Source organism: Cynocephalus volans, chromosome 12 (assembly GCF_027409185.1).
Source record: "Cynocephalus volans isolate mCynVol1 chromosome 12, mCynVol1.pri, whole genome shotgun sequence".
Taxonomy (NCBI): Eukaryota; Metazoa; Chordata; class Mammalia; order Dermoptera; family Cynocephalidae; genus Cynocephalus; species Cynocephalus volans.
In genome coordinates, this window is record NC_084471.1 from 98,550,853 (window position 1) to 98,577,205 (window position 26,353).

At 40.8% G+C, this 26,353-nt stretch overlaps 1 protein-coding gene across 1 annotated transcript in view; it reads left to right on the forward strand.

The window, feature by feature from the left end:
* Positions 1-26,353, forward strand: part of GRIN2B (glutamate ionotropic receptor NMDA type subunit 2B) — a 285,725-nt gene that overhangs the window by 159,472 nt on the left and 99,900 nt on the right. Inside the window, exon 3 of the mRNA XM_063075751.1 lies at positions 14,850-14,964. Coding sequence (XP_062931821.1) covers positions 14,850-14,964 — 115 coding nt within the window. The remainder of the gene's footprint in view (positions 1-14,849; positions 14,965-26,353) is intronic.

Sequence of the window (26,353 nt, forward strand, 5' to 3'; positions counted from 1 at the left end):
CTCGCCATCTCCTCGTTCCTCTCCTGTGTGTGCTGCTTCTCTCACATTTCTGTCTCTCATGCACCTGCCCCCACCCTCTGAGTAACTGAAGATACCAAACACTGCATTCCTTCAAGCTATTTTGCTACCTTTCCCCCAATCATATTGAATGTGTTTTTATCTTCATATAATCAAAGCAACCTGGTAGTAACTAGAAAAAAGAGAAGGAAATTGACTCAAATGCTAAATTCCTCTAGGTTATGCTAGGATGCCCAAGAATTTGAGGGAATTCAGGCAAGAGCTAATCAAATTAACTTCCCCCTTCTTTCACAGGGATTAAATCTTTACTGAGGCTCAGAGAAACTTACTCGCAATAGCTTTCTGATTTCCACGTGGACTCCTTCTTTGTGTCCTAGAATTATCTACAAAGGAGAAAGTCTGAACTATTCTCAACTATTAATTGCCTATCCATAAAACGTTCACCTTGTGCGTTATTTGCAATGATCCATAGGCATCTCTGTAGATATTGACACCCTGGGTTGTCAAGAGTTGGGCCAAAAGGAGAGAAGATCTGTGTGTGCACAGCGACTGTCCACCCTCACCTCTCCATGCTGTGTGTAGAGAGCAGGGAGTGGGAAGGGGTGAGGGAGGGATTTTATAGTTATGTTCACATAAACATGTGAAGATCGAGAAAGAAGTTATCTCCCTCCCCAACTGAGGATATTTTCATTTGTCTCGGAAGTCAAAAAATCGAGAAAACAAAATTTCCCTTTTGTTTTTCTGGTTTCTTTTTGAAAAGACTTTTTCATCTCAATGTTGTAAGTAAATTGAGTTCTATTTCATTCTATTTCCCGAACTAACAAAGTAGATTTACGTTGGTAAAGAACATCCAAGCATTTACTTTTATATATGTTTCAGATTTCCTTGGTGCTTTGATTTTCTGAACTAAAAAAAAAAAAAAAAAAAAAAAAAAAAAAAAAAATCATTGCTAGCAACCTCAGTTATAAGTAAGTTTTATTTCTTTTTTCGTATGGAATAAAATATTTCAGAAACAAACAGAAATCACTTTTGATTTACCTTTGATCACTGATTACGTTCACTTTTGTGTCCGCTTTCTCAAAGGGTCCAAAGCCATGTGGAGAGGATAGGGGTGTGGGTAGGTTACATGATTTATATTTTTATGGGCAATATAAGGAGGAAAACATTAAAATAGAGAAGTTTAAAAAGGGTCTATACAAGAGTAAAGTCAGTTCCACTTTTTGTCTTGTTGTTTTTAGAAAAAAAAGATTGTAGGGATATTGTAGGGATATAATCCTTAGAATTTATTCTTTCTTAAAGTCAGTACAGTCGTGCACCACATAACCATGTTTCATTCAACAGTGCTCCACATATACGATGGTGGTTGGAGCAATAGGCTTGCCATGTGGCCTAGGTGTGTAGCAGGCTGTACCTTCTAGGGTTGTGTAAGTGCACTCTATGATGTTTGCACAATGACGAAATTGCCTAGCAATGCATTTCTCAGAATGTGTCCCTGTTGTTCAGTGATGCATGACTGTAATTGGAGAAGTCACTTTCTCCCACAGGGAATCAGTGCTCTGTGCCAGGTGTGTGTGTGTGTGTGTGTTGTGTGTGTGACACAGAAGGGCTGCAGGTGAGGGTGGGGAGTGAAAAGCAACAGCAGAGGATTTCAAGACTAGTTTCCTGGAAGTTCAAAGCTAATCAATAGGTATTTATTGAATACTCACCACAAACAAGGCACTAATTTGGATTCTGCAGGGGATAATAGAAAGAAAGATCTGATTCTTACCTTTAAACAATGCATTGTCTTTCATGGAAGACAAGATACAGACACATAAAGAGTTAGGTAATGCAAAGGAACATAACAGGTCAGGTGAATGATAAAAGCAATTGAAATGTGGAGTGGAGACTAGAAAAGATGAGAGGAGAAAGGAGGGGAGAAGGGCCTCGGTGATAAGCAAAGCGTAGAGAGAGGCTGCGATGTTGTCCATAAGCATTAGCAAGATTTAGATTACACTCAGTTGAGAGGAAATGGAAGAGAGGCAGGAAAGTGTAACTCATGTTCAGGGGACAGTGACGAAGCCTTGAAAGGTTCATGTAGAGAGGATGAGAGGAATTCAAACAGGTAGACAGGGACAGGATGCAGAGGGCTCGGCTGAGGGCGGACTTTTACACTGGGTAGTGGGAGCCACTGGAGATTTTTGAGCAAGTAGTGACATAGCTCGAAGAAGTCTTCTAGTAAGATTAAGTGGGAGTGGTATTGGGATGGGGGATTATATAAAGCAGAAGGTCTAGGAGGGGGTCGATGCCGGTCTCTGGGTACAATCTGATAAGGGCCTGGTCTAGGATGAAAGTCGTGGGAGCAGAAAGGAAGGAACAAATGCAAGAATTATTTTGTAAAGAAAGGGAAGTTTGCAGGGATTGACTGGGCATGGGAAATTAAGAAAAGGGAGATGTCAGAGACACCTGAGAGTTTTCAAGATGAAAGTAATAAGACTAGTAAATATTTATTGAGTGCCTACTATGTGCCAGGCACCTTTCCAAATGGTGAATAAGTATTAACTCAATGAGAGACAGAAATTGGAAAGTCAGCTATTGTGAGGGGAAAATAAAGCAAATCCACTCCAGGCACTAAGAGTCTGTAATAGGGGGGCTGTGCAAGTGGACGTGGCCAGCAAGGGGGATAGCAAGAGGTCAGGACTAGAGGTGTAGCATTGGGATCCATCCTCTCAGAGGCAGAGTCAGTGCCATGAGAACGGCTGGCACCTGCATAAAGTGAGAAATGAACAGACAGCCTTCCGGAATCTCCTAAAAACAAACTACCCAAAACCGAAACAAACCAAACAAAAAAACAACCACCTAAATGAGGGAAAACCTTTGTGAAAGAAGCCAGCAAAGAAGGTGAAAAAGGAGCAATCATGATGAAGGAGAAGAACCGAGATAATGTAGTCAGAGGGGACCTAGAAAGAAAACATTTGCAAAGAAGGGGGTGTTCTACAGTGTAAGTCTTTGGACAGGTTAAGAAGAATAAGTACTAAGAATAATCTATGTATCTGATTGTACGGATCGTGAGTGTGGTTCTGCCTCCCTTACTGAAGGTAATTGAGAGTTGATGATAGTTCCAAAGAAGTACTTTAATGTATTGTATTCTTAAGACCAAAGAGAGCTTGGTTATTCTGTGCCAAACCAGGATAAACTTCTTCCAATCTTAACTGAGCCAAATAAATATTCTAGCTCTTCTTGTCTGCCTCTAACAAGAACTCCAAGAATATAGTCCCAGACTTTCATAGCTGACTTCCTCCCAGAGCGTGATCTGAAAATTAATTCCTTAGTAAATTCAGTCAAGCCTACTGCTTTATGATTTGTCTTCTGTTTTCTTATAAGGGAAATTAATTCCATTTCTTCATGTTTTGGGGTTAGAGGTTGTGGAATATGACATGCTGACAGCTCTTAGAGACTGGAGTTCTCCTGTTGCACTATGGACATGTCTCCTGACCAGCCATGTGCCTCCAGTCTTCCGTAGGGCTGTAGAGAGCGTGTGTGTTTAGCTGTCTTCCCTGCAGACCTCCTCTACGATGTTGGCATGAGGGACAATTGAAAGCAACTGAGGGACTGCGGGTTGGTAGTATAAACAGTGACTAAGAGCCCAGGCCTTGGTGCATGTAGGTCTGGGTTTGGATTCTAGTTCTACCACGTTAGAAGTTTGTGGCTTCTGTGTTCCTTTCTCCCCTGGCCATTGCTCCTCTCGACACCATTATTCTCAGTGTGAGGCAGCAGAAGGAATGCAGACTGTAGAATCACTCGGAAGTGGACAGGTTCAACTCCCAGTGCCACTGATCTTATTACCTACTATTTTATAACATTGCTGTGAGAATTTAAGATAATATAAAGCACCCAGAGCAGAGTCTGGTATGTGTTCCATAAATGGCAGCTTTGTTGATGTTTTTTTTAATTGAGTAGCCAGAGAAGAAATATGACTTCCAAGCAATTTTACTTAGGTTAGAAAGCTGAGATTTATTTACCCTCGGGGAGGCAAAACTCTGAAACTGTGTATTGAAAGGAAAACTAAAAAAGAGCCAGTCAGCATATTTTGCACATAATGCTAAACTACAGTTGACTTTTTAACTGATTTGACTGGTTCTGGGAATGCAGCTCAGAAGAGCAGCCAGCTTATCCTCCTTTTCATTCACATGGTAAAGATAAATTATAACAGAAAGAGAGAGGTCAAAGCTGTACCGGAATTTGAAGGCTGTAAGGGTGCTGGTCTCACTGCCAAAAGGCATAGAGGAACCTGGCTCGGACTTGGTTGTGTTAAGCTTGACCTGATGCTAGAACGTTCCAGTAGAACAGTCCAATGAGAAATACTGAACTGAAGGTCAAGAAAGAGGTGCTGGCAATTTCGGAGACCTTGGCGTGGGGGTGATTTTTGATGCTGTGGCTGTGATTGAGTCTTAGAGGGAGAGAGTATGGGCTCAAAACTGAGTTTTGGGGTGCCCCCATATTAGGGAGTTTCAAGTGAAAATGGACAGAAAAGGAGAGAGCTGGCCTGAGATGTATAAGGATAAGCCAGATATTATTTTACTTTAAACAACAAATAAACAAAGGAAAGGGAGTCACTAAAAACATTTGGGACTGTCAACTGGTCAATGGATGATGGAACAAGGCTACTGATTTTATTTTTGTTGACCTTTCTTAGATTATTGATGACTTTATAAGAACAGTTTTAGTAGAAAGATAGGGGCAAAAGCCAAGAGTGCAAGGGTTAAAGAGTGACTGAAGAAATAGGGCCATCACGTGTCCATCGTTTTTTAGAAAGTTTACAGTAAGGAGAGGTAAAAAATAGAATTACTTTTCAGGAGGGTTGGAAAATCTCCTCGTGACCTGTCCTGGTCAACAATGAGTTAATGTTATAAATGCATGGTAATTTCAGAAGCATTAAAGTGCATGTTTCCATGGAAACATCAACCTACAGAGGGAGAGAAAAAGCTAGGATCCCATGACAGAGAAGCAACAGCAGAGTTCTAGCCCCCACAGAGTACAGCAGGGAGAGATGATTACACATTTCTTTCAGCTTCCCTGTGAACGTGCAGCTGGGGTTCATGGTGCTGTCCTCTTGAGGATGATGAAAGAGGGAAATAGGGTTTATTTAAAATAAACTCTTGCCCTCACTTTACTTGAAAATCTGACTCAAGGGTCAAATCCATTTTAGAATATTGGAAAAGATCAATGGGAGTCTTTAACTAACTAACTAACTAACTAATTAACTAACTAAATAACTAAATATATTTGATCTTCCCCTGGCCTCTCTATTCTAACCTGGTCTAGAAACAGGGCCATAATGTACTGTGATTTAGAGCAATGCTTGCAGAAACTCTGGAAACATAAAATGTGGGTTTGGCTGATAATCTTTGATCGGTGTCCTTGTGTTATGGTTGACATCTTGGAGTTTTCTCCTTGATCATGTATACATTTGGCCTCCCTGTCTTCAGATCCATGACATCTTTTCCACTTCCAACTAGTATAAATTTCCTGTACTGTTGAAACCAACCCTACTTTTAGGGATTGGTCTTCTCACTGAACTGCAGCCCAGAAGATTATTCTCCGGACTGTGCTGCAGGAGCCACATTACCAAACTCCTTGATGCTAACTAACCTTCCCAACGGTTCACTTTCTCCACTCCCATATTACATTCCACTTTGCATTCCTTTTGTTACCCCGGTCTTTCGTCGGACCCTAGACTCGAGAAATCATTTTGTTCCCTATGTGAAAGGGTTTGTCCATGTGGTAGGTATGGTTCATGGCCAGGTTTTCTGAGGTCAGAGATGTGCTCTTGAATGAGTCAACAGCTTCCACCATTCAGTCTGTCTCACACCCATAGCATGATCTAGTTACTGGGCCTACCTCTCCTAAAAACATAATCTTCACCCAGGCATCTTGAGTTCTCTGTCTTTTGGAAACTTCCCCTGCTCCTGGAACGTCCTCCCTTCTTGGACACTCTTTCACTCCCCATGCAGCATAGTTGCTTCTAAAAATCTCCACTTGAAGAACTCTGCCAACCATACTGAAACACTAAATTATAACCCTCTTTTTCCATGGGTGACAGTTCCTTATAGCCTTCACTCCCTATCCCTGTAACTGAAGCCATCACCAATTAATCATATAGTTGTTCACCTCCTTTGGGTCCCCTTTACTGGGGCTGTTAGAGGGAACTGTGAGTTCAAGCATCTGGCAGCTACAGAGGGGGTAGGAATTGTATGTATGGAGGTATTTCCAATGCATTGATTTTGTTGACCACCCAAGGTAAAAGAGGATCGAGAAGAAGGAAGGACAAATAGAAAAAGGTCAAAAGAGAGAGAAAAGCCTCCTTATTCTTTTCCCTTGATATCATGCCCATGTCACTGTGGATCCTTGACCCAGGGTGCATATGCCCAGGGTTTCTTTCTATAAGTCTGAAAGTTCACAGGAAAGAAAAGTCTTTCTGTCACAGTTGAATGTCCAGTCATTGGCTAGTTTTGGCATAGCTCCTGTATAGTGTTACCAGCCCATGAGCTGAAATGGATGTTGGAAAGGCAAGCTGTCACCTTAAAATTATTGGTAGGTGTAAAGAAGAAATAGCGACATGCTCAGTGATCAGCTAGCCTGACCTGTCTTGGCATTTTCTCTGGGAAGGTCCCACTCCTTAGTTTTGATAGCCTACACCGGGCTGCATTCTAACATATTGAGCACCTACCTGTGGGAGAAAAAATCTTATTCAGAAAAAGAAAGTTATTTTAATTTATGTGCATCATGGAAATATGAACTGAAAGGGAAAAAACAAATCCAGTGACAATCACATTATCCAGAAGACTTACTCGGTTCCTTCCACTGGGGAGTTCCACCCTCTGACTGCCCCTAGGAAGTCCGGGTTTCCCACAGCGCCTTAGCGGGGCTCACACATAGCACAGGTGACTAAGGGTTGTGGCATGAGGACAAGGAGGAATTCTTTTTCCACTGCTGAGTTCTATGCACAGAATTAAGTGAGAGACAGCTTTGGTGTTCTGCACAGTTGATTAATTGTCATCAAAAAGCAGCGTCACTAGTTCCCTAAGGAAGTGCTGTATCTTGACACACACGCAGGATTGTGCCGTCTCTAAAGGGTGTTAAAGGAATTACACAGTGCTCACAGCAGGACTCGGGGAGTTCAGAATGGGGGTCATTTTGAGGAGTCACTTATTCTAGACTCAGATTATGGAGATATGAGCTCATCTTTCTCCTTCCTCAGAAAGTGCATTTATATCGAAATGGCATGATTAAATGAGTCCCACTGCAAGAAACCTTACAGGGTAGCCAGTCCTAGTAGGAAAAAACAAATATTCCCAAGCCTTAATAGGTTGAGATTTTCTAGGCATGAGAGGAAATAGACTGGACTGGTGGTATTATGGAAGGGTAGAGATTGGGAGACAAATTCTGAATTTAACAGGCCAAGGCATGGCAGTATCTCCCCAGGCCTGTGTGTTCAGCTCTGAGTGTGAAAAGTCCAACTGCGATCCAGAAATCCCTGCAAATGCTAACACTTTCTGACATCGAGGCAACACACACACACACACACAAAGTAATAATAATCACAGTGATAACAGCACCTAACACATAATGCTCACTCTGTGACAGGGACAGTTCTAAGTCCTTTATGTGTATTGAGACATGTAATCCTCACAATGACAGTCCTACAGAAGGATACTATTATTATTCACTTTTTTTTTTAATGGTAAAAAACCTGACGCAAAAAGAAGTTAAACAGCTTGTAAGATCACATTAGTTTAGAACTGATGGCTCCAGTATTTGAGCAGAGGTCATGTGACTCGAGTGTCTTTGCTCTTAAACACTGTGCTTTACTGCCTGTTATATGGGTGGGTGGGTGTGTGCATGTGTGTGTGTTTTATACATACTGTATTCTTTCTGTCTTCACTTAGTTTATTCTGCTTCTCTCTTTTATTTTATTTCTATTCACTTCTCACCAATAAGCATTTTGGGGCATTGTCCAGGCTTTTTCATCATTTGAGTGTAGGATATATTACTAATGAGAACAAGCTCCTGGGTCTGATCCCAGATGGACCCATAGGTAAGTCCAGAGAGAATTGTTTGTTGGCTATGGCCTGCCACATTGACCCCAGTTGGTGAAAGTGTCGAGACAGGTAGGTAAGAGGCCATCACAGCTGGTGGCAGAGCCACTTAGAATTCTCATAGATTTGATGAGGGGTCAGATATAGCATCTTTCTGGAGGAAGGTTAATGTTCTCTACCTTCTTATATCCAAGTGGAGATTGCTGGGTGACTCCCAACAATCCTCCTTTGTTTTCGTTCATTGCAGATTAAACTAATTCATGGCATTTAGTTGTGAAACTGAATCCAGGTAATAGCCCTCAAAAATTTTTCATTGTTAAGCCAAGCGGGCTGAAAAGATTTTTTCTGCATAGTAGATAGTGGGTTAACACATCACTGCTTATCCCTCAAGTGAATGCCCTTCAGCTCCACCCATTAAGGGGCTGAATGAAGCACATTCCTCACCACCAGTAGGACAGAGACGGTCTATTAAATTTATATTAGTCAGTATTCAAGATAATTTAATATCTCACCAATGTCACACCACTAATTTAGAATTTAAATAACTAAGATATGCACTAGCCCAAACTTGAATCTTTTTTGATTTGGGAAGAATGGTTTGCAAAATAAATTAATGATATAAACACCATTTCAGAGAAAGTGTTTAATCCACTGGAAGACAAATTATTTTTAACCGGTCTCGAGTAATTATAAAATTAATATTACAATTTGCTCTTTAAATTCGTTTGTCCTAGGATTCTCTACAAGGTATCATTTTGCCTAAATAAAAGGACAGCTTAGGAATTTCTATTTATTTTGTCCAACTGCACAGTGTCATATTTCTATATATGACATTGTATCAGAAAGGGAACTTAAAACTTCTTCAAATCCATTTTTCTAAAAAAAGAGAAAAAAAGACCATTATTGATAAGATTAAAATAATTCACATGCCTTGAAAAGATTATCATGCAGTTTAGTGACAGGTAGATCCAGGATTTAAACAGAGGTCATCTGACCACAGTGTACTTGTTCTAAACATCTCACCATGTTGTGTGTTGCTGTTGTATGTATATTCCTTTCCTCCTTGCTATTTTTTGTCCCTGTTTTTTTTTTATTTTCTTTTTATCAGCATTTTGGGGCATTCTCTAGACTTTTTCATTCATTGAGTGTAGGATATCTTACTAATGAGAATAAGCTCCTGGGTTGAATCCCAGAAGAGCTCACTGATAAGTCCAGAGGACAACTGTTTGCTGACCATGACCTGCCATGTTGACCACACTACGCTGGATTGATATTTTGGATGTATTTTGATCGTTACAAATTTCTAAGTTGGGAAAAAGTCAGAAATTTCTTTTTAGTCTATTCAAACCATGACACTGAACATCTAATTTTTGATCATCTTTCATCTCTTTCCCCCAATACTGGTCTCTAATTAGGTAGCTTTTAGAAGTTTTAAAGTCCACTATTTCTAATCCTGTGGGAAGTTGTTGCTACTATTTCTAGAGAAAATGAATATAAGTAATAGTTCTAAAGAGAGACTCCAGTCTTTTGAAATATCTTTTTGCTAAAGAGAGACTCTAGTCTTTTGAAATACTTTTTGAAAGATTTGTGGTTTTGCCATTCAGATGGTAGAGTTTAATAACGTAATGGTCACAGTAGTCATCAGATGAAATGTCAGATGATAGATACGTTCATTTGCTTCACCATATTTCCCTTTCTACTATCTATATGTATCCCCTGTTGTATACCTTAAATATACACAGTAAAAAAAAATATTAAAAAAGAGGAAGAAAGGTAGAGATCAAGAACATCCTGGATGTCAAAGGAACATCCTGGTATCCTCCCATATCAGGCAAGAAAGATGGTCTGAGCCATTCTGTTTCATAGATACAGGAGCCAAAGGCTCTAAAAGGTAAGTGACACACCAATGATATACAGTTACAGAGTTATAGATTTTCAGAGCCATCAAATTATAAATAAGGGGTCAAGAATTCAAATCTCCTGCCTAGAACAGTGTTCTTTTATTACTTTTCTTTTAATAGCTGGAGAGTGGAAATGAGAGCTATGAAACATTGCCACCTTTGTTAGGCGTGGTGGTCAGTGGAGAGGACATCGTACTGGGGGTGAGGACATCTGGATCCTGTTCCCAGCTCTGTCACATGATCTTGGTAAAGCCACAAAATCTTTCTGGACTTCATCTGAAAATGAAAGGATCAGATGAGAATAGATGCATCATCTCTCTTATTACCACATTATCAGGCTTTAATTTTAAACAATTTAGTGCTTTGTAAAGAAAAAAAAAAGTATTATGGTGCCAGAGCTCTCAGTTTGCTGGGAAAATGCTGGCAGAGCTCTTTCAGGTGTGCCCACACAGGACATACTGCTAAATTCTTGCTTTAGTTATCAGCGTGGTACAGTGGGTGGGCTCTGAGTGGTGTGGCCAATGTCATGGAGACACAAGTGCTTTTTAACCTCAGCTTGCACTCATTAAACTCACTGGAGTGTGACTCTGGCCATATAAATCAAATGCATTGGCTCTGAGCCTATCAGGATTCTGAGGCTCTTTCCCAATGAGAAGGGAAGCAGGAAAGGAGATAGATTTCATTTTATTCCATTTACATTAGGATCTATATAGTCAAAAGTATGGCATGTGACGTGAGAATGCTGAAATGAATATCTGGAACTCTGCAAAACTAATTTCACTGTAGTTGATGATGTAGCGAAAAGACACTGAATTGAGAATCAGAGATTCAGAAGACTTGAACTCCGGTCCTGAACAAGCAGGTCTCCTTGGGAAAATCATTTAGTATCTTGGGAATTGTTTTCTCCTTTCTAAAGTGGGGGATCTAAATGGATAATTTCTAAGTTTTCTTCTAGTTCTAGAAATCTGAGATTCTGTGTAATATTAGACATTTATGAGACAGGCCATCAGGTTTCTCAGTCGTCAAACTACATCCTAGAGATAACTCAGGTAATTGTTTAATATGCCAGATCTTGATGGAACTTTCAGGGGATTAGAGTCTTTGCGCAGAACTTCTGCATCTGCTGCTACTTGTACTTGAGGATGGTATGTTTAGAAAAAAACAGAATAGCTATGACATCTTTCAGTCTTAATCCTTTACCCATGATTTACACATGGAAACTTTGAGGTTTTCATTAATATTCAAAATTGACAAAGTACTGCCAGATCTAAGGGAAGTTGGATATTTTCAGGTCTCATGGAAAGTTGAATTAATTAATGTGAGCCTTGACCTAGTTTATCCTCCATATGTGGGATTCAGTCTCCACTCCTCAGATGTATTCCATTGATAACTGAGTCTTGCTAAAATGTAGATATCACATTTTTACTCATTGAGGTTCAAAATTAAGCAAGTCTCTTGCCTTTAGAAACTCAAATCATGTTAATGTATTCTTTCTCTGAATGTTTCCTATTATATAACCTTATATTTGTATCATATTTTATATAGTTTTCTTACTCACTATTTAATTTGCTCTCCACAGTAGCTTTATCTGATAACCTGGAGGTAAAATGGTGTCTCCGTTTTAAAGAAGAGAGACTGAGGTCCAGGTGCCAAGGTCACATGTCTTGAAGTGACCCCACTCCCAACTATTTCTTCACACCTTTTATTTCTAATGAGTGGATTGGTTTGTCCTACTATTCAAAGGGATCCTTGCTCAGGGCTGGTATATATTTGCAAGCTCTTCACTAATAGCTAAATGTTGTCACATCGCAGGGAATTACTCAGAAAAACACAAGGTGAATAATTAATCTATATGCCGCTGAAGGATATGAATAATTAAAGGATACTTTGGAGAAGAATATTTTGTATATTGTCACAAAATTTTATTAATGTGTTTGATAAGTGTAAAATATGTGAGAAGCACTTAGGTGGATACAGTGAACTTGCAGAGCTGGAAGATGGTGAACATCAAGAAAAAGAACAAGTTCTAAGGAAAATCAGAAGGATCTGGAGCAGGAATAACCAGAGAAATTTAACTACAGATTAATTACATTGCCCATGAGTATGATTTATTTTCAGAAAACTCCATTTCTCAGGTTATACACCCAATTCAATGCTGTCTCCTTTAAAGAAGTCATCTCTAGAGGCTATATATTTATTCCATTCATGCTGCTTAGTAATTGAATTATTTCAGGATCTTCTCTTTTCTAATTGCCTTCTGAAATAGACACTTTCTTTTAAATATTCCTAACCATGTTTAGATAAAGGCAGAATTATCCAGAGAAATATCTGGTGAAAAGGTGGGTGCTGAAGCAAGACAATTTGTTTCCCTTTTTTCCTTCTTTCCTTCCCTCTTTCCTTCCTTCCTTCCTCCCTCCTTCCATTTCTGCCTCCCTTCCCTACCTCTCTCCTTCTCTCCTTTTTTCCCCTCCATCCCTTCTGTCATTCTGTTCTTCCTTTTTTCCTTCCTTCCTTCCAAAACAGAGATGAGACTAAATTATTTTGCATATCTCAAAAACTTTCTCTGAAGACTTACAGAGAAATAGTTCTAGGTAGTGCAGTATTATTGTACTAAGAACATATTTTCCAAGTTAATTATGTTGGGTGCTTAAATGTTATCTTATTGTTTAAAATACTCTGTCTTGAGGTTTTGTAACTATATTCCTTAGAATCAATTCTACAGGGCTTTTGCCTGGAGTGTTGGACTTGTTGCAAACTTCAGGAGACCTGAATATTATCTTGAAACTCGCAAGAGCTTGGGCAAGTAGCTCTGAGCTCCGAGATGAGGAGCAGTGCCAGGAATGGGGAAGATGCTGTATGGAACACTGAGTGAATTAGGGAGGCCACAGCCAAGAGCAGAGCAGCCAAGGTGGTAGAGAAGGGCATTTGAAGCCGTGACATTTGATGAGTACGTAAAGCAACTGGTAATGTTAAACCTGGTGTCATATATGAGGATCAGGGTGGTGGGGTAGAAAGGACATGGGGCTGGGAATGTTGCTTAAAATGTTATTTCTGCTTCCAATTAGCTATGTAACATTGGGCAAATAATTTAACCTCTCTGTGCTTGTATTCTAAACCATCAGGTTAAAATTACAGAATTAAGTGAGCTTAAGGTTTCTTTAAAGGTTAAAATTAACTTTATAAGGGATATGGGTAAATGTCTTCAAATACTTAAAGAACTCTCATGTGGAAGAAGGATTAGACCAAGGCTGTGGGATATCTAAGGAGGAAACAAGTATCAGTGGGTGGCAGGGGAGCAGATTTCGGCTTTAAGTGAGAAAGAACTGCCCGATAGTGCGACGGCTACTTTGAGGGTGGAGGGTGCCGGGATGAGTTCTCCATCAATGGAAGTATTCGAGAAGAGCTGACGTTACGATACTGGAGAAGGGAAGCATAAACCGCAAAAAGTGATGGGCTAGTTGATTATGAAGTTCTCTTTTAGTTCTAAGATGCTAGGACTCTCTACTCTTTGGGGGTCTTCTGTGTTCTTTATTTTATTTGTGAAACTATGCAAGACCAGGGAATGAAGACTTAAAAATCCCAAGCAGTTGTAGAAGTGAGAAGTGAACCATGAGGGTTTGGTTCACTCTGCCTCGGCATCTTTATAGTTACTGGAAGGATGTGCATCTTAGCAACCTTGTTGTTTAACCTAATGTTATCTGAAAGAATCATAGAAGGGTCTCCCAGTTCAATTGAATGAAAAGAGTTAAGAGAGACCTTTAAGCTGCCTCCTTTAGCACTCTCACCGCAACTATACAATACCCTTTAGCTTCTTAGCAGAGACACATCTCACAAGCAGCATCAGGCCCAAGGAGTAGCATGTCATGTGAACACAGAGCTAACCGTTATAGATTCCTTAGGCCATTGTGGTGAAGGGATGTTAATTACCATCAACATAGTTGCACTAATGCAGTTGTAACGCAGTGAAGGGGCTGCTTATCAGATCACAGCAGCCAGCAGGGGTTGGGGGTGGGTTGGGGTGCAGGTGTCCAGGAAGAAGACAATTTCATCAGTCTGACACTAGTTACCTCCAGAGTTGCTGCTAACATATGCACATGCACCCAGGGCCATGTGAAATGCTTCTTCCTCCTTTTCCCACCTCTGGTATCTTCTGCTCACTATTATACACAGTACAATAGCCCTGGTTTCCAGATGCGTCCTGTGGTACCAGCTTCCTGCCTACTGGACTCCTCTCACAACTCTTAGAAGTATGGACTGGGCATGACCTTAGCAAGAGTTAAAACGTACGTGCTTGTCCCTGGGATGGGGAGAGGCCATAAGCTCCTACATGCCACCTTTATCGCACAAAGTTGTCTCGGTGCACTCCCACTTTCTTCTCTTGTCTCCACCACCTCCGCCCTTTAATCCACCTCCTTTTTTGAATAATAATTGTTAACACTTAATGAGGGTTTACTATGCACCAAGCCCCATGGTACATGGTTAACCTAAGTTATCTTATTTAAGCCTTACAAACCTAATGAAGCAGGTCCCTTTTTTATCCCACTTTTTGCAGATGGGGAAAAAAACAAGTTCAAAAGGTGAAATAATTTGCTCAAAGTCATAACTATAGACTGAACTCAAACCGAGCACCCTTTCTTAAAGTTATTAGATTATTTTTTCATATGATTCCTATTATGTGAAAACTTGGAGGACTTTATTGCATAATCAAGTGGGAGTTTGAGGAATACCAGGTTTTACAGTTGTGCCTGTAGGTCCGTCTACTGGTCTGTTTCCATCCACCTTTCTCTCTACCTGTCTTATTCTTGGTAAACCTTTTCAAACTTTTAATCTTCCTTTTATTTTATCTTTACAGGTATCTGATCAATGTCACTTTTGAGGGGAGAAATCTGTCCTTCAGTGAAGACGGCTACCAGATGCACCCGAAACTGGTGATAATCCTTCTGAACAAGGAGAGGAAGTGGGAGAGGGTAGGACATGTCTCTGGCAATTCTCGAGCGAAGCAGAGGGGTAGGGATGTAAAATCTTGCAACACATTAAAGGAAAACAGTGCCTTGGTTTTCGTCCCTAGACCTGGGGAGCAAGAGATCCAGACTTTGAGAACACAGGAAAAGCCATTTCTCAAACTCGCATCTTCATTTTCTTGCTACTTTGGCAAACCAAGAGGTTGTTTCCTTTATGCATTACCATTTACTGTTGGTGACTGCATTGCTGTCTGGATCATGACTTTGTTTTAATGGAAGAGTGTGTATGTGCAGTATGACATACTTTGCTGAAGAAACTAAATCGGTGGTACAATTCAGAAGTCGTGTCTTACACAGTATCTGGAAAGGCATAGAAAGACTGACTTATGAGCAGACAGGTTAAGATTTACTGTGATTAAAGGGTTGTCAGGAAAGGCTCTGTCAGAATCTTGCACACTGCCAGCCAATCACAGTGTTTGAAATTCTACCATTAGAAATCAATTTCTGGGGGCCCCAGACTGCCTAGGTTGAGTTCCCAGCTCTACCACTTACTAACTTGTCTATTTAGGATCTCAGAAAATCTCTTTACTACTCTCAGGCTCAGTTTCTTCATATGTAAAATAGGAATAGTAATAATAGTACCCATGTCACATGTACAAAGTTGAAATATATTAATATACAAAAAGTACCTAGAAAGGTGGCTGGCACATAGTAAGCACTCAATAAGTATTAGCTTTTATTATTATTTCAGATTCCATATGAATACAAACGTTCCTGAGCATAATGTCATTAGTCGTGTTTTCCCACTCGTGTTTTCTGCTGGGCGCTTGTCCCTTGAGACACTGCTGAAAAATGGTTCTGCAGATAAGTAAGGTTGGGAGATGCTACCTGCTGTTTCTCACTCTAGGAGAGTCTCAGTGCATATTAGCATTTGAAAGTTCAGAGTTGCCTTATAGCAAAGAAGCATCGTTAATGTTATTTAATATGGCATTTCCCAAAGTTATTTTACCACAAGACTCCTTTGTTCATGGTATTCATTTTCTGTGAAAACACGTTGGGAAACTGACTTAAAACAAATTCCACAGACGTCATGGGCCAATCGGCTGAGAACAGTCTTCAAAATGGCAGCATGGTTCTGCCTAGCATGGAAATCAAGCTGTATATTTTTAGAGAGAGTAGAGAGAAAAAGAAGCCAGAGATAAACTTGCTGAAGTTCACGATCTTGTCACATAGAGCCCTGGACAGCGAGTTTTGTGAATGCTCACCTGTGAAACTAGGCATGTGTGGCCCTAGTAGCAGAGCCCAGGACCTAATTCTTCAAATTGAAAGACCTCAAAATATCTTGTAGTTTCTCTTATCAGGGAACATCTCTAGAGCTTAAATTATGCCTGATGTTCTTGATTAAAGTTACCCTCCCTCCACTGAGTTATCATTTGGTCAGAAATGGTTGTTCCCTGGGCTCCTGCTTTTTGCCCCAATCAAGCTGCTTTTCACGGCTGCAGTAGAGACATCATCATTTAAGAAGTGTTCTGGGCCCCTCATGTGTAGCAAGCACTTCTGTACGAATCCAGAAGAGGAGTTATTAATAACTGAGACTTCACAGGTGGGTCAGAAGATGTCCAGCTGGGGTAGCTTTTATGCAGTCGATGTGTGATTACTTGTCTCAGGCAGGAGGCATCTCACACTGTCCTTTCTCCAAGAGACGCCACTGACAGCGGTGCTGACTTCTCTTCCTTAGGCCAGAATCTGAGACCTGTGACCCCACCTTTTTCCAGAAATAGACCCTCCCTCCTGGGGTCTGGATCCCTTCCCTCATCAGCTCTACTTTTACTCTGGCTCTTGAATTTATTCCTTACTTGGCATATGATCCAGGAACCATGCAGTAATTTTCTAAATGAGCCTGCTTGTCCCTGACGTTTGCCTTTATCCATTTAGATCAGTCCTATTTATGGCCACTAGAATGAACTTCCTAAAGCACAACTCTGATTATGTTCTTTCTCTGCCCCAAACCCACTCAAGGCTCCTACGTTTTATGGATTAGGTCCAGACTTTATCCATTCTCGGACTCAAGGCCCTGGCCTACCTTCCAAGGCCTCTCTTCCCTTCCTCATTGTTTCCCGTCTCACCAGAAAGCTATTCTGGGCTTCTTTCTGTTCTGAGAATATACCTTGTATGTCCCGACCCCTGCACATCATGCCTGATGTTTCCTTTTACTGGAATGCATTATCCAATTATACAAATCGTAGCCATCCTTCGAAACCCAGTTAAAATGTTACTGTCTCCCTCCCTGATCTTTTACAGAGATATAATCTTTCCCTTGTCCCCTGTAGCGTTTGCCCCTATTTCCATGATAGCACTCGTCTCATCTACTGCCTTGTGTTACAGTTGTGTGTGTGCGTGTTTCGGAAGGGCAGAGGCTGTGTCCTTATGTCATCATGTCCTCACAGCAACCTGGAAGAGTGTATTGCATAGAGCAGTTCCATAAATATTTGTGGAATGAATGAGAACCATTGCATAGTAAAAGAGTCCAAAATCTACCATTAAAAATCCAAGTTTATGCTATTGCCCTTGATACAAAAGCTGGGGTCTTTTTTTTTGGTGGGGGAGGGGTGGATAAAATCTTTACGTAGATTGAATTTTTATAGATTATACTTTACATGTACTAAAAGAACTTGCTATTTAAAGAAAGTCTATGGTTAATCTTTCTGTAAAGCATTTTGATCATAGAATAGAACATTTTCAAATCAACTTAGTTAAACCAGGAACATTTATATTTATTTTATTTTGTTTTTTAAGATTCTATTTTTTGGAGGCTGGCTGGCACAGGGATCAAACCCTGAATCTCATTGTTATCAGCACCCCACTCCAACCAAATGAGCTAACCAGTCAGCCCTGAACCAGGGAGATGTTTAGTGTTGTTCATTGAGTTCACAGAGCCATGTAGTTCCCAAACTTGGAAGCCCTGGTCAGGGCTCACTTGTTGGCAGAGAGGGGTTGCAGGAGCTGGGCCCAGCTCTAGGGTATGGCTGGGGTCTGGTGAAACTGTACCATGGGAAGTTGTACCTTTTCTTCCCTGTTATCCAAGCCCCAGGGTATCATTCAAGATTCCTACTACCACTCCAGTAGGTCCTGTGTGGTCCAAGGAGGATTTAATGTCTGTGGCTCCAGAGAGGCAAGCACCAGGGTGAAGATTCTACAGGAAGAGTTGGACACTGGGAAGATAAGCAGGGAAGGAATTGGGATTTGTGGAAGAAACGTAGGCTAAGAGACAAGACTCTCAGCTACTAGTCAGGTTGCTAACTAGTCGTGTGACCTGCTTTTCACTTTTCTGGATCTTTCTCTAATGATGGCATGAGACTAAGAAGACTCCTAGGATCCTTTCCAGCTCTAACTCTGAGATTACAAATTCACATTGTAAATAAATAGGAACTTGGAATGGAAATTGGGGAGAGAGCTGGTACATACAGCAGGAACCTGAGTTTGTGTTGAAGAACAGTAGCTCCCAGGGCATATTTGTCATTCTTGTCATTTGGGTAAATATCACCTCCCCAGAAAGGCCTTCCCTGATGGCCCATGCTGAAGTAGCCACCCGGTCACTCTCTCACAGCAGTTTATTTTCATTTTCTTCAATGCTCGTCTACTCGCTCTCTGGCGTTTTACTTACTGGCCTGCTTGTTTGGTTACTGGCGGTCTCTCTGCACCAGGGAGCAATGCCCTTGTTCACTTCTATAATTCTAACCCTGAAGAAGAATGCTTGGCTCAGAGTGACCAGTCAGAAGATAATTGTTAAATAAATGAGGAATTGGTACGCTGATGAGAGTTAGAATATTGACCGGCGATTTCATACCCTGACACTCCCCTGTTTACATTGTGCGTGCGTGTGTGTGTGTGTGTGTGTGTGTGGCTGGCCAGTACAGACAATCCCCCATTTAGAGAGGCTTACTGGAGACAGCATGAGAGCAGGCACCTTTCCCACCTTTGAAGTGAGTGCCCCAGTGGCAGCGAAGGGCATGGGTGACGTCTTCAAGGGGGCGCAATGTCCAGTGGAGGCATGCATGCCTGAACAGTGTTACCAGCTTTTAACAAAGAGCCTCAGGTTAAGGAAGATTCAGTAACTTGTTGGTGTGAACCATTTCAAGTTCTTTTAAGTAGTCCCAAAGCTACTGTCACATTAATTTGATTCCATTGGAAAGACAAAGTCAACACAACATAGTCTATGGTTTTGGAAATCAGAAACATGAGTTCAATTCCCCACATCGACATTTATCAGCTGTGTAAACTTGGACGACTGACTGATATTACCAGAGTCTATTCCCCTTCTGTAAAATAGGGCTTTACATAAGCCTGTTGTGAAGATTAAAGGAGATTTTATAGTCAAACATCAGTTAATAGTGAGTGAAACGTAGCATTCAACAAATGTCAATTAGTGGTCACTGCCGTTTTTTGTGTGATTTTTTGAGGTGATGTTTGCACATGGTGAAAAGTCAAATGGTACGACAAGGTAGCCAGTAGAAAGAATGTCCTCATCTCGTTTATGATCTTTAGTCCCCCTCTCCAGGGCAGTCGTTGTCCCCAATTTCTGGAACCCTCCACAGAGCAATCACTGTTATCAATTTCTTATGTGTTCCTCTGAAAATACTCCAAGCACACATACAGTTGATATATTTATCCAACCTCCTTAAGAAAAACAAAAGAAATGGTGTCTGTTCTTGTGAACCTTCAATGGGACCCTATATAAGTAACCTCTAGGAGGCATAGGGGACTAGAATAACAAAGAAATCTCTGGACTGGAATTATATTCAAAGAAAGTGAAGAACATTTCTCTGGTATGTAGGAATGTGGAGAAGGATATCTAAAAAAGAATACACACACACGTGCATGCAGACATAGCATGGGGAGCTGGAAAGGGTAGGGAATGGTAAAAAAAAATTATTGTGTGCAGAGTGGGCTCATTTGCAAAACTCTGTAAGTGAGGCGCAGCTGCATAGAGTTACAATAAAAATAGTCTGGCTCAGAGAAGCAGTTGCAAGCTTCCAGGCTTCTGTCTCTATCAGAGCCTCTCATGATTTGCTTCATTGCTGCTGCTCTCCGCTTCCATTTAATCGTTCCTAAAATGGGGATAATAAAAATGAAATGCAGCGGGGGTGTGTTCTGAGCAATGACTTCAAGAAATGATGATGGTGCATTTTCCAGCTGTAAGATGTAAACAGACCTTAAAGGGACTGTCTGGGTCAGAATTAAGGAGGAGATGTGCATCTCTGCTTGTCTTTTCTCCAGAGACAAGAGGTGTGTTTTATAACCCTACTCCCTCATCCCTGCCTCCAGCTACCAGAAAATGCCCTTCCTTGTGTAGATTAACACATTTCTCAACTTGTTTGGGCCATTCCTTGGACTCTCCAAGTCCTTGGACTCAACTATGGCTTGCAATACTGAGATGTCACAGCCACATCCCCCAGGGAAGGAAGTACTAGAAATGAAAGTGCTTGATACACGGTGCTGGGCCCATAATAGTACTTATGAATTGGTGGACAGATCATTGGAAGGGAGGAAGGATAACCAAACTGAAAAAAGGAAGACCCCAAGAGCTATAGCAGCAACAGCAACATTGTACAGTAGAATGCTCTTCCAGCATCTGGAGTCTGGGATGAATCGCACAGGTTAAGGGATCCTCTATGTCCCTGGTGACCTCTTACCCAGGAGACAGCACTGCTCCAGGGGTGGATGCTCTGTGATATTATCACCTAAGGGCTACTGTGATCATATTCCACAATGATCAACTTGGTGATGATTCCGTAGAGGTTGATGGCTGCTGTGGCAGATATCACTTGAAGGCTTTAGAATGACAAACAAAACAGCCTCTCCATCCCCTCACATGCACACACACTCACACACTCACTCACTTACAAAGTGACAGACTGCCCGTGAACACAGGAACCACATCTATTTGCATCTCCGCTGTACCTCTGTGCCCAGCACAATGCAAGACATCACTGAGTAGGCCCATAAATATTTGGTGACTGCCCAAACACACCTGTACAAACTGCGTTGCACCTCCCAGACTCAGAGGAGAGGCCAGGGAATATCCTTGCTCTCTCCAGACTCTACAGAGGGTATCTAAGAGGTGAAATGGAAGCTCCTTGTGTTGGGGGTGTTTGTTCCGGATCTCCTGATGCCAACATATGACAACATGCTATTTTTACCGACTTTGAGCTGAGTACTAACATGCATCATTGGATTAAGGGATTAGAAAACAGGGTCCATGCAGAAAGGCTATGGGAATGGGGGTCATTAATGGGAAGAAGAAAAGGCAATGAGGCGATGACTTTCTCTCTCAACTGTATGAAGCATTACTGTACCAAGTGTGCAGATCAGCTGTTGACTTTCTCCTCTGAGACAGAACCAGAGTATGTGAGCTTAAGATCAAGCAGAGAGGATTTATATTAGCTATAAGGAGAATTTCTTAACAGAGAGAAGTGTTGAGTAATGGAACTGCTAACAGCACCAGAGGATGACTCTGAAAAGTCCTAAATATTGGATATGTCCTCATCTCCCTTACGTGCAGTTCTGCCCAAACAACAATGCCTGAACCACATGGCTTTGAGAGTTTTCCTTCTTCCCTTCGTCTCTTCCTTCCTTCCTTTCTCCTTCCTTCCCTTCCCTTCCTTTCTTCCTCTTCCTTCCTTCATTTTTTCCTTTCTTCTCATACATACTTATGGAACCCCTATCATAAGCCAGGGATTGTCCCCACTAAATTAATATCAGAATTTTCCTAGTGGTGGGGGGTGGGGGAAAATGTACATTGCAAAAGGAAAGATGCTTATTGTAACACTTAACATTTCTATAACCTAAGGTGATTTTTTAAATCTTACTATTGGATATAGTCTAACACTGGGTTGATGTTTCGTGCTGCTTGGTGAGTGAAGACTTTGCTAATATGGATTTTACTTATGACAATGACTTACACACAGGGCCACTGGATTACATACCTATTTCTGAGTTGTGATTATCACAGACCCTCACATCCAAGTGTTCTCTTGTTCTTTTTCCCCAGGCTCCAAGAGCCCTGGCCCACCCTATTTGCCCATATCCTTTTCTGGGGTTCCAGAGAGAGACCATTGGAGGCCAACCCTTGGGAGGAGGGAGACGTGTGCTGTTAACCCCTAAATTTGTGGCAATGTTAGGCTTAGTCCACAAGGTCAACCTGCTACCCCATGTACATTTGTGAAATAATTTGAAGGGAAGAACAGAATGTATTGGGGGAATAGACTTAAGAAATATCATTTCAAAAAGGCTGATTGTCTTTAGGTGCTTGTCATCAGCTGCTGGGTGAAAAGGATAAAAGAACAAGATAACCTTGTTTGACTTTTCTCTTGAAACCTCGACACGCTGATGGGCAAGAAAAAGCAGAACTGAATTCCGAGCCCGAAGCACTGGCTTAACCTTGGTTTAAGGAAACATAGTAAAAAGGAAAGTGTCCCCAAAGCCAACAGATGGCTCTCATCCATCTTGTTTAAATTTTATTGAGATTTTTATTTCATGACAGTTATCTGTGGCTGGCTCCTGAGTCCTCTTAACTATTTTTCTAATTTTTAAGTTATAATATTTTTGCATAGTGATATTGAAGACCAAAAAGTGGTGTAGAGGCTGGAAGACTCATGTTTATATCCATGTTTATATCCAGGTTAAAAACAACATTTATGATTTTCCTATTGTAAAGGTAATTAATGTTTCTTAAAGATAGTTGGAAGGGATAAGTAAGATTTACCTATATCCACACCTACAAAGAATTACAATGACATTTTTTCCGTTTCCTACCAGTGCTTCCTGTGCATGTTTTGTGTATACGTGTATAACATGATACAGTGTGATATAATAGAACTGGGAACGTGATGTATGAGTAGTTCACAATCTAAACTTTTATCTTCCTAGGATATTGTGGACATGTTCCTATTAAATATTATTGAAAAGCATGAAACTTAACATCTGCCCCGTATTCTGTTGTAAGCAAGTGTCATACTTCTTTCCTGCTGGTTCCTCATGACTAGGCATGTATAGGTGTGTGAAATAGAGATTCTGGTTCTCACATGAAAACAATTTCAGAGTTAGTGATGATTCAACTTTGATGCCATAAGATTGCTTTTCTAGGTGACAAGGTTTGACCACATTGCTTTCTTTGTTATCTAATATACATTTGGTTGGAAAGTTCTCCTTTGTGATTCCTGGTCTGCTAGGAGTGGTAGAGGGTTTTCTCTTTTTGACGACCTAATTGAGTGTGCTGCCTTCTGACATCGCTGATGAGAATATTTCTTATCTTTGGTAGCTACAGCATACAGAGAATGGGGTTGGCCGTGTGTTCTGTGTTATCTGCATTTTTCATCATACTGGTTTCATTTTCTTGAGAGTTGGAGGCTTGTAAAATTCAGGCCCCCATTCCCAAGGAACTAGTAGGGCTCACACTTGGTGTGACATCCTTTCTAGTGCTGTTTCTATTCTCTGGTCCACAGTGACCCAAAGAGAGAGACCATCTTTCTTATTCTTTCACCAGTGGGGGCAGCATCTGGCTGACTCACAAACCCACAGTCTGATGTGCCTCAAGACTGATTCTTTTTAGACCTTTATGTATTCTCCACCAAACAAGCTACTTTGTGCATACATTAATAGCATATTAACTTTAGCAGAGATTTGAAGTTTGACATTAAAGCTGTAACATCTGATTGTCCTTCATATACAAGCATGCCTCTATTGATCTAGCACCGGGAGACCTTATGCTTTGAGTTTTTCCTACAGAGATGATGGAATTGTACTAGTCCATGCACAGTCTCTTGCTCCACAATACCTGTTCATGAGAGCTGGCCAGGAACAGGGTAAAAGTAATTCGTGTATACAAGAAGAGAAGTTCTGACCTTGGCATGTTAATTCTACTAAACAGCCTATGGTACAAAGATTTAAAAGGAATATTGGCCAATAAGGAAAATAAATGGTCTTTAAGAATGAATGAAAGGTATTAGTAAAAAACATGGACGCAAATCTCCCACGGCAGCCATAGATCTCAGATTACTCAGGGTGATTTTATAGTTTTGTCTGTTAGAATTCTGCTTATAATTCGGTAAGCATTTTCCAATTTATCCTGGAACAGAGAGATGTCTTCAGGTATCTTGCCTGGAAGGAAGCTCTTGCACTTTCCTTCAGCCCCGTCTCTGTCATGTGTCCAGGTGCTCTCTCCTGGGTTTACAGGATGTCAGGTCTTAGTTTTATCAGCTCAATTTTCTGAAGGTTCAAACTTACAAAAAGTCTGCCAAGGGAATGGTGAAAAGGAAGGCATGATCCTGGGCGGGAGGGGGGGCAATCACAGCAGGAGAAGAGCGCTTGAAGTGGGCAGTCACTGGAGAGAGGATGATGGGCCTGGAGGGCAACGAAAATCACACCCCACTGATGGATTCTCCAGGTGCATAACATGTCCCTGTTTGCACCCAACTTCCTCTGGGTATTCTTTCACAGTTTTCTAGTTCAAGGGTTCAGTGGGTATCTTCTGAGGTCATCACCTTTGGCTATTCCTGAAATAATATGTACTATTTTTTTTCTTTATCCATCCCATAGGGAAGGGAGTTTGCTGGCAAGGGAACAGAATATTCCATCTTATGTAGAATTTGTGGTGAATATTTAAGCCATTTCAGCATTCTTTTTATAAAAAACTGAAAAAAAAAATTTCTATTTTCTGTATAGGAGCTGGGAAAGATGTATAAATGCTAGAGCAGCCTAGCCTAGAAAATAAGGGATGTTAGGAAGATTTGGCCACTAACACATCTTTTATATTAGCAATGCTGTTTATGGAAAACTTTATCATATATGATCCCATTTTTATTCCTATTAAAACTTTGAGAAATACTTGTATATGTAAGTAAACTGGGGCTCAGAGAGGTCACATGATTCGCCCAAAGTCACACAGCTAAGGAGTGGCAGAGCTGGGTGTAGACCTTTGCATTCAGTTCCATCTGTGTCCCATAGAGTTTTTGCCTCAGCACACAGAGTGTAAGAATACTACTGGACTAATAGGATCAACATGCAGCAATATCAGTGGGGATAATTCTTCTTTTCTTTTTTTTTTTTTAGTTTTATTTTATTTTGTCAATATACAATGTGTTCATTATTGTGGCACATTACCAAAGCCTCCCTCCCTCCTCCCTCTCCCCCCTCCCTCCCAACAACCTCCTTTCTGTTTGCTTGTCACATCAACTTCAAGGAATTGTAATTGTTTTGTCTTATCCCAACCCCCAGGTTGTTTGTGTATTTATTTATTTATTTTTAGTTCCCACAAATAAGTGAGAACATGTGATATTTCTCTTTCTGTTCCTGACTTGTTTCACTTAACATAATTCTCTCTAGGTCGATCCATGTCGTTGCAAATGGCAGTATTTCATTCTTTTTTTATAGCAGAGTAGTATTCCATTGTGTAGATATACCACAGTTTCCTTATCCACTCATGTGATGATGGACATTCGGGCTGGTTCCAACTCTTGGCTAATGTAAAGAGTGCTGCGATGAACATTGGGGAACAGGTATACCTTCGACTTGATGATTTCCATTCCTCTGGGTATATTCCCAACAGTGGGATAGCTGGGTCATATGGTAGATCTATCTGCAATTGTTCGAGGAACTTCCGTACCATTTTCCATAGAGGCTGTACCATTTTGCAGTCCCACCAACAGTGTATGAGAGTTCCTTTTTCTCCGCAAACTCTCCAGCATTTATCATTCACAGTCTTTTGGATATTAGCCATCCTAACTGGGGTGAGATGGTATCTCAGTGTGGTTTTGATTTGCATTTCCTGAATGCTGAGTGATGTTGAGCATTTTTTCATGTGTCTTTTGGCCAATCATATATATTCCTTTGAGAAATGCCTATTTAGCTGTTTTGCCCATTTTTTAATTGGGTTACTTGTTTTTTTCTTGTAAAGTTGTTTCAGTTCCTTGTATATTCTGGATATTAATCCTTTGTCAGATGTATATTTTGCAAATATTTTCTCCCGCTCTGTTGGTTGTCTTTTAACTCTGTTAATTGTTTCTTTTGATGTGCAGAAGCTTATTAGTTTGATATAATCCCATTTGTTTATTTTTCCTTTGGTTGCCCGTGCTTTTGGGGTCATTTTAATGAATTCTGTGCCCAGTCCTACTTCCTGAAGTGTTTCTCCTATGTTTTCTTTGGGTAGTTTTATTGTTTCAGGGTGTGTATTTAATTCTTTAATCCATTAGAGTTGATTTTAGTATATGGTGAGAGGTATGGGTCTAGTTTCATTCTCCTACATATTGATATCCAGTTATCCCAGGACCATTTTTGCTGAAGAGGCAGTCTCTTCCCTAGTGTATAGGCTAGGTGCCTTTGTCAAAGATCAGATAGC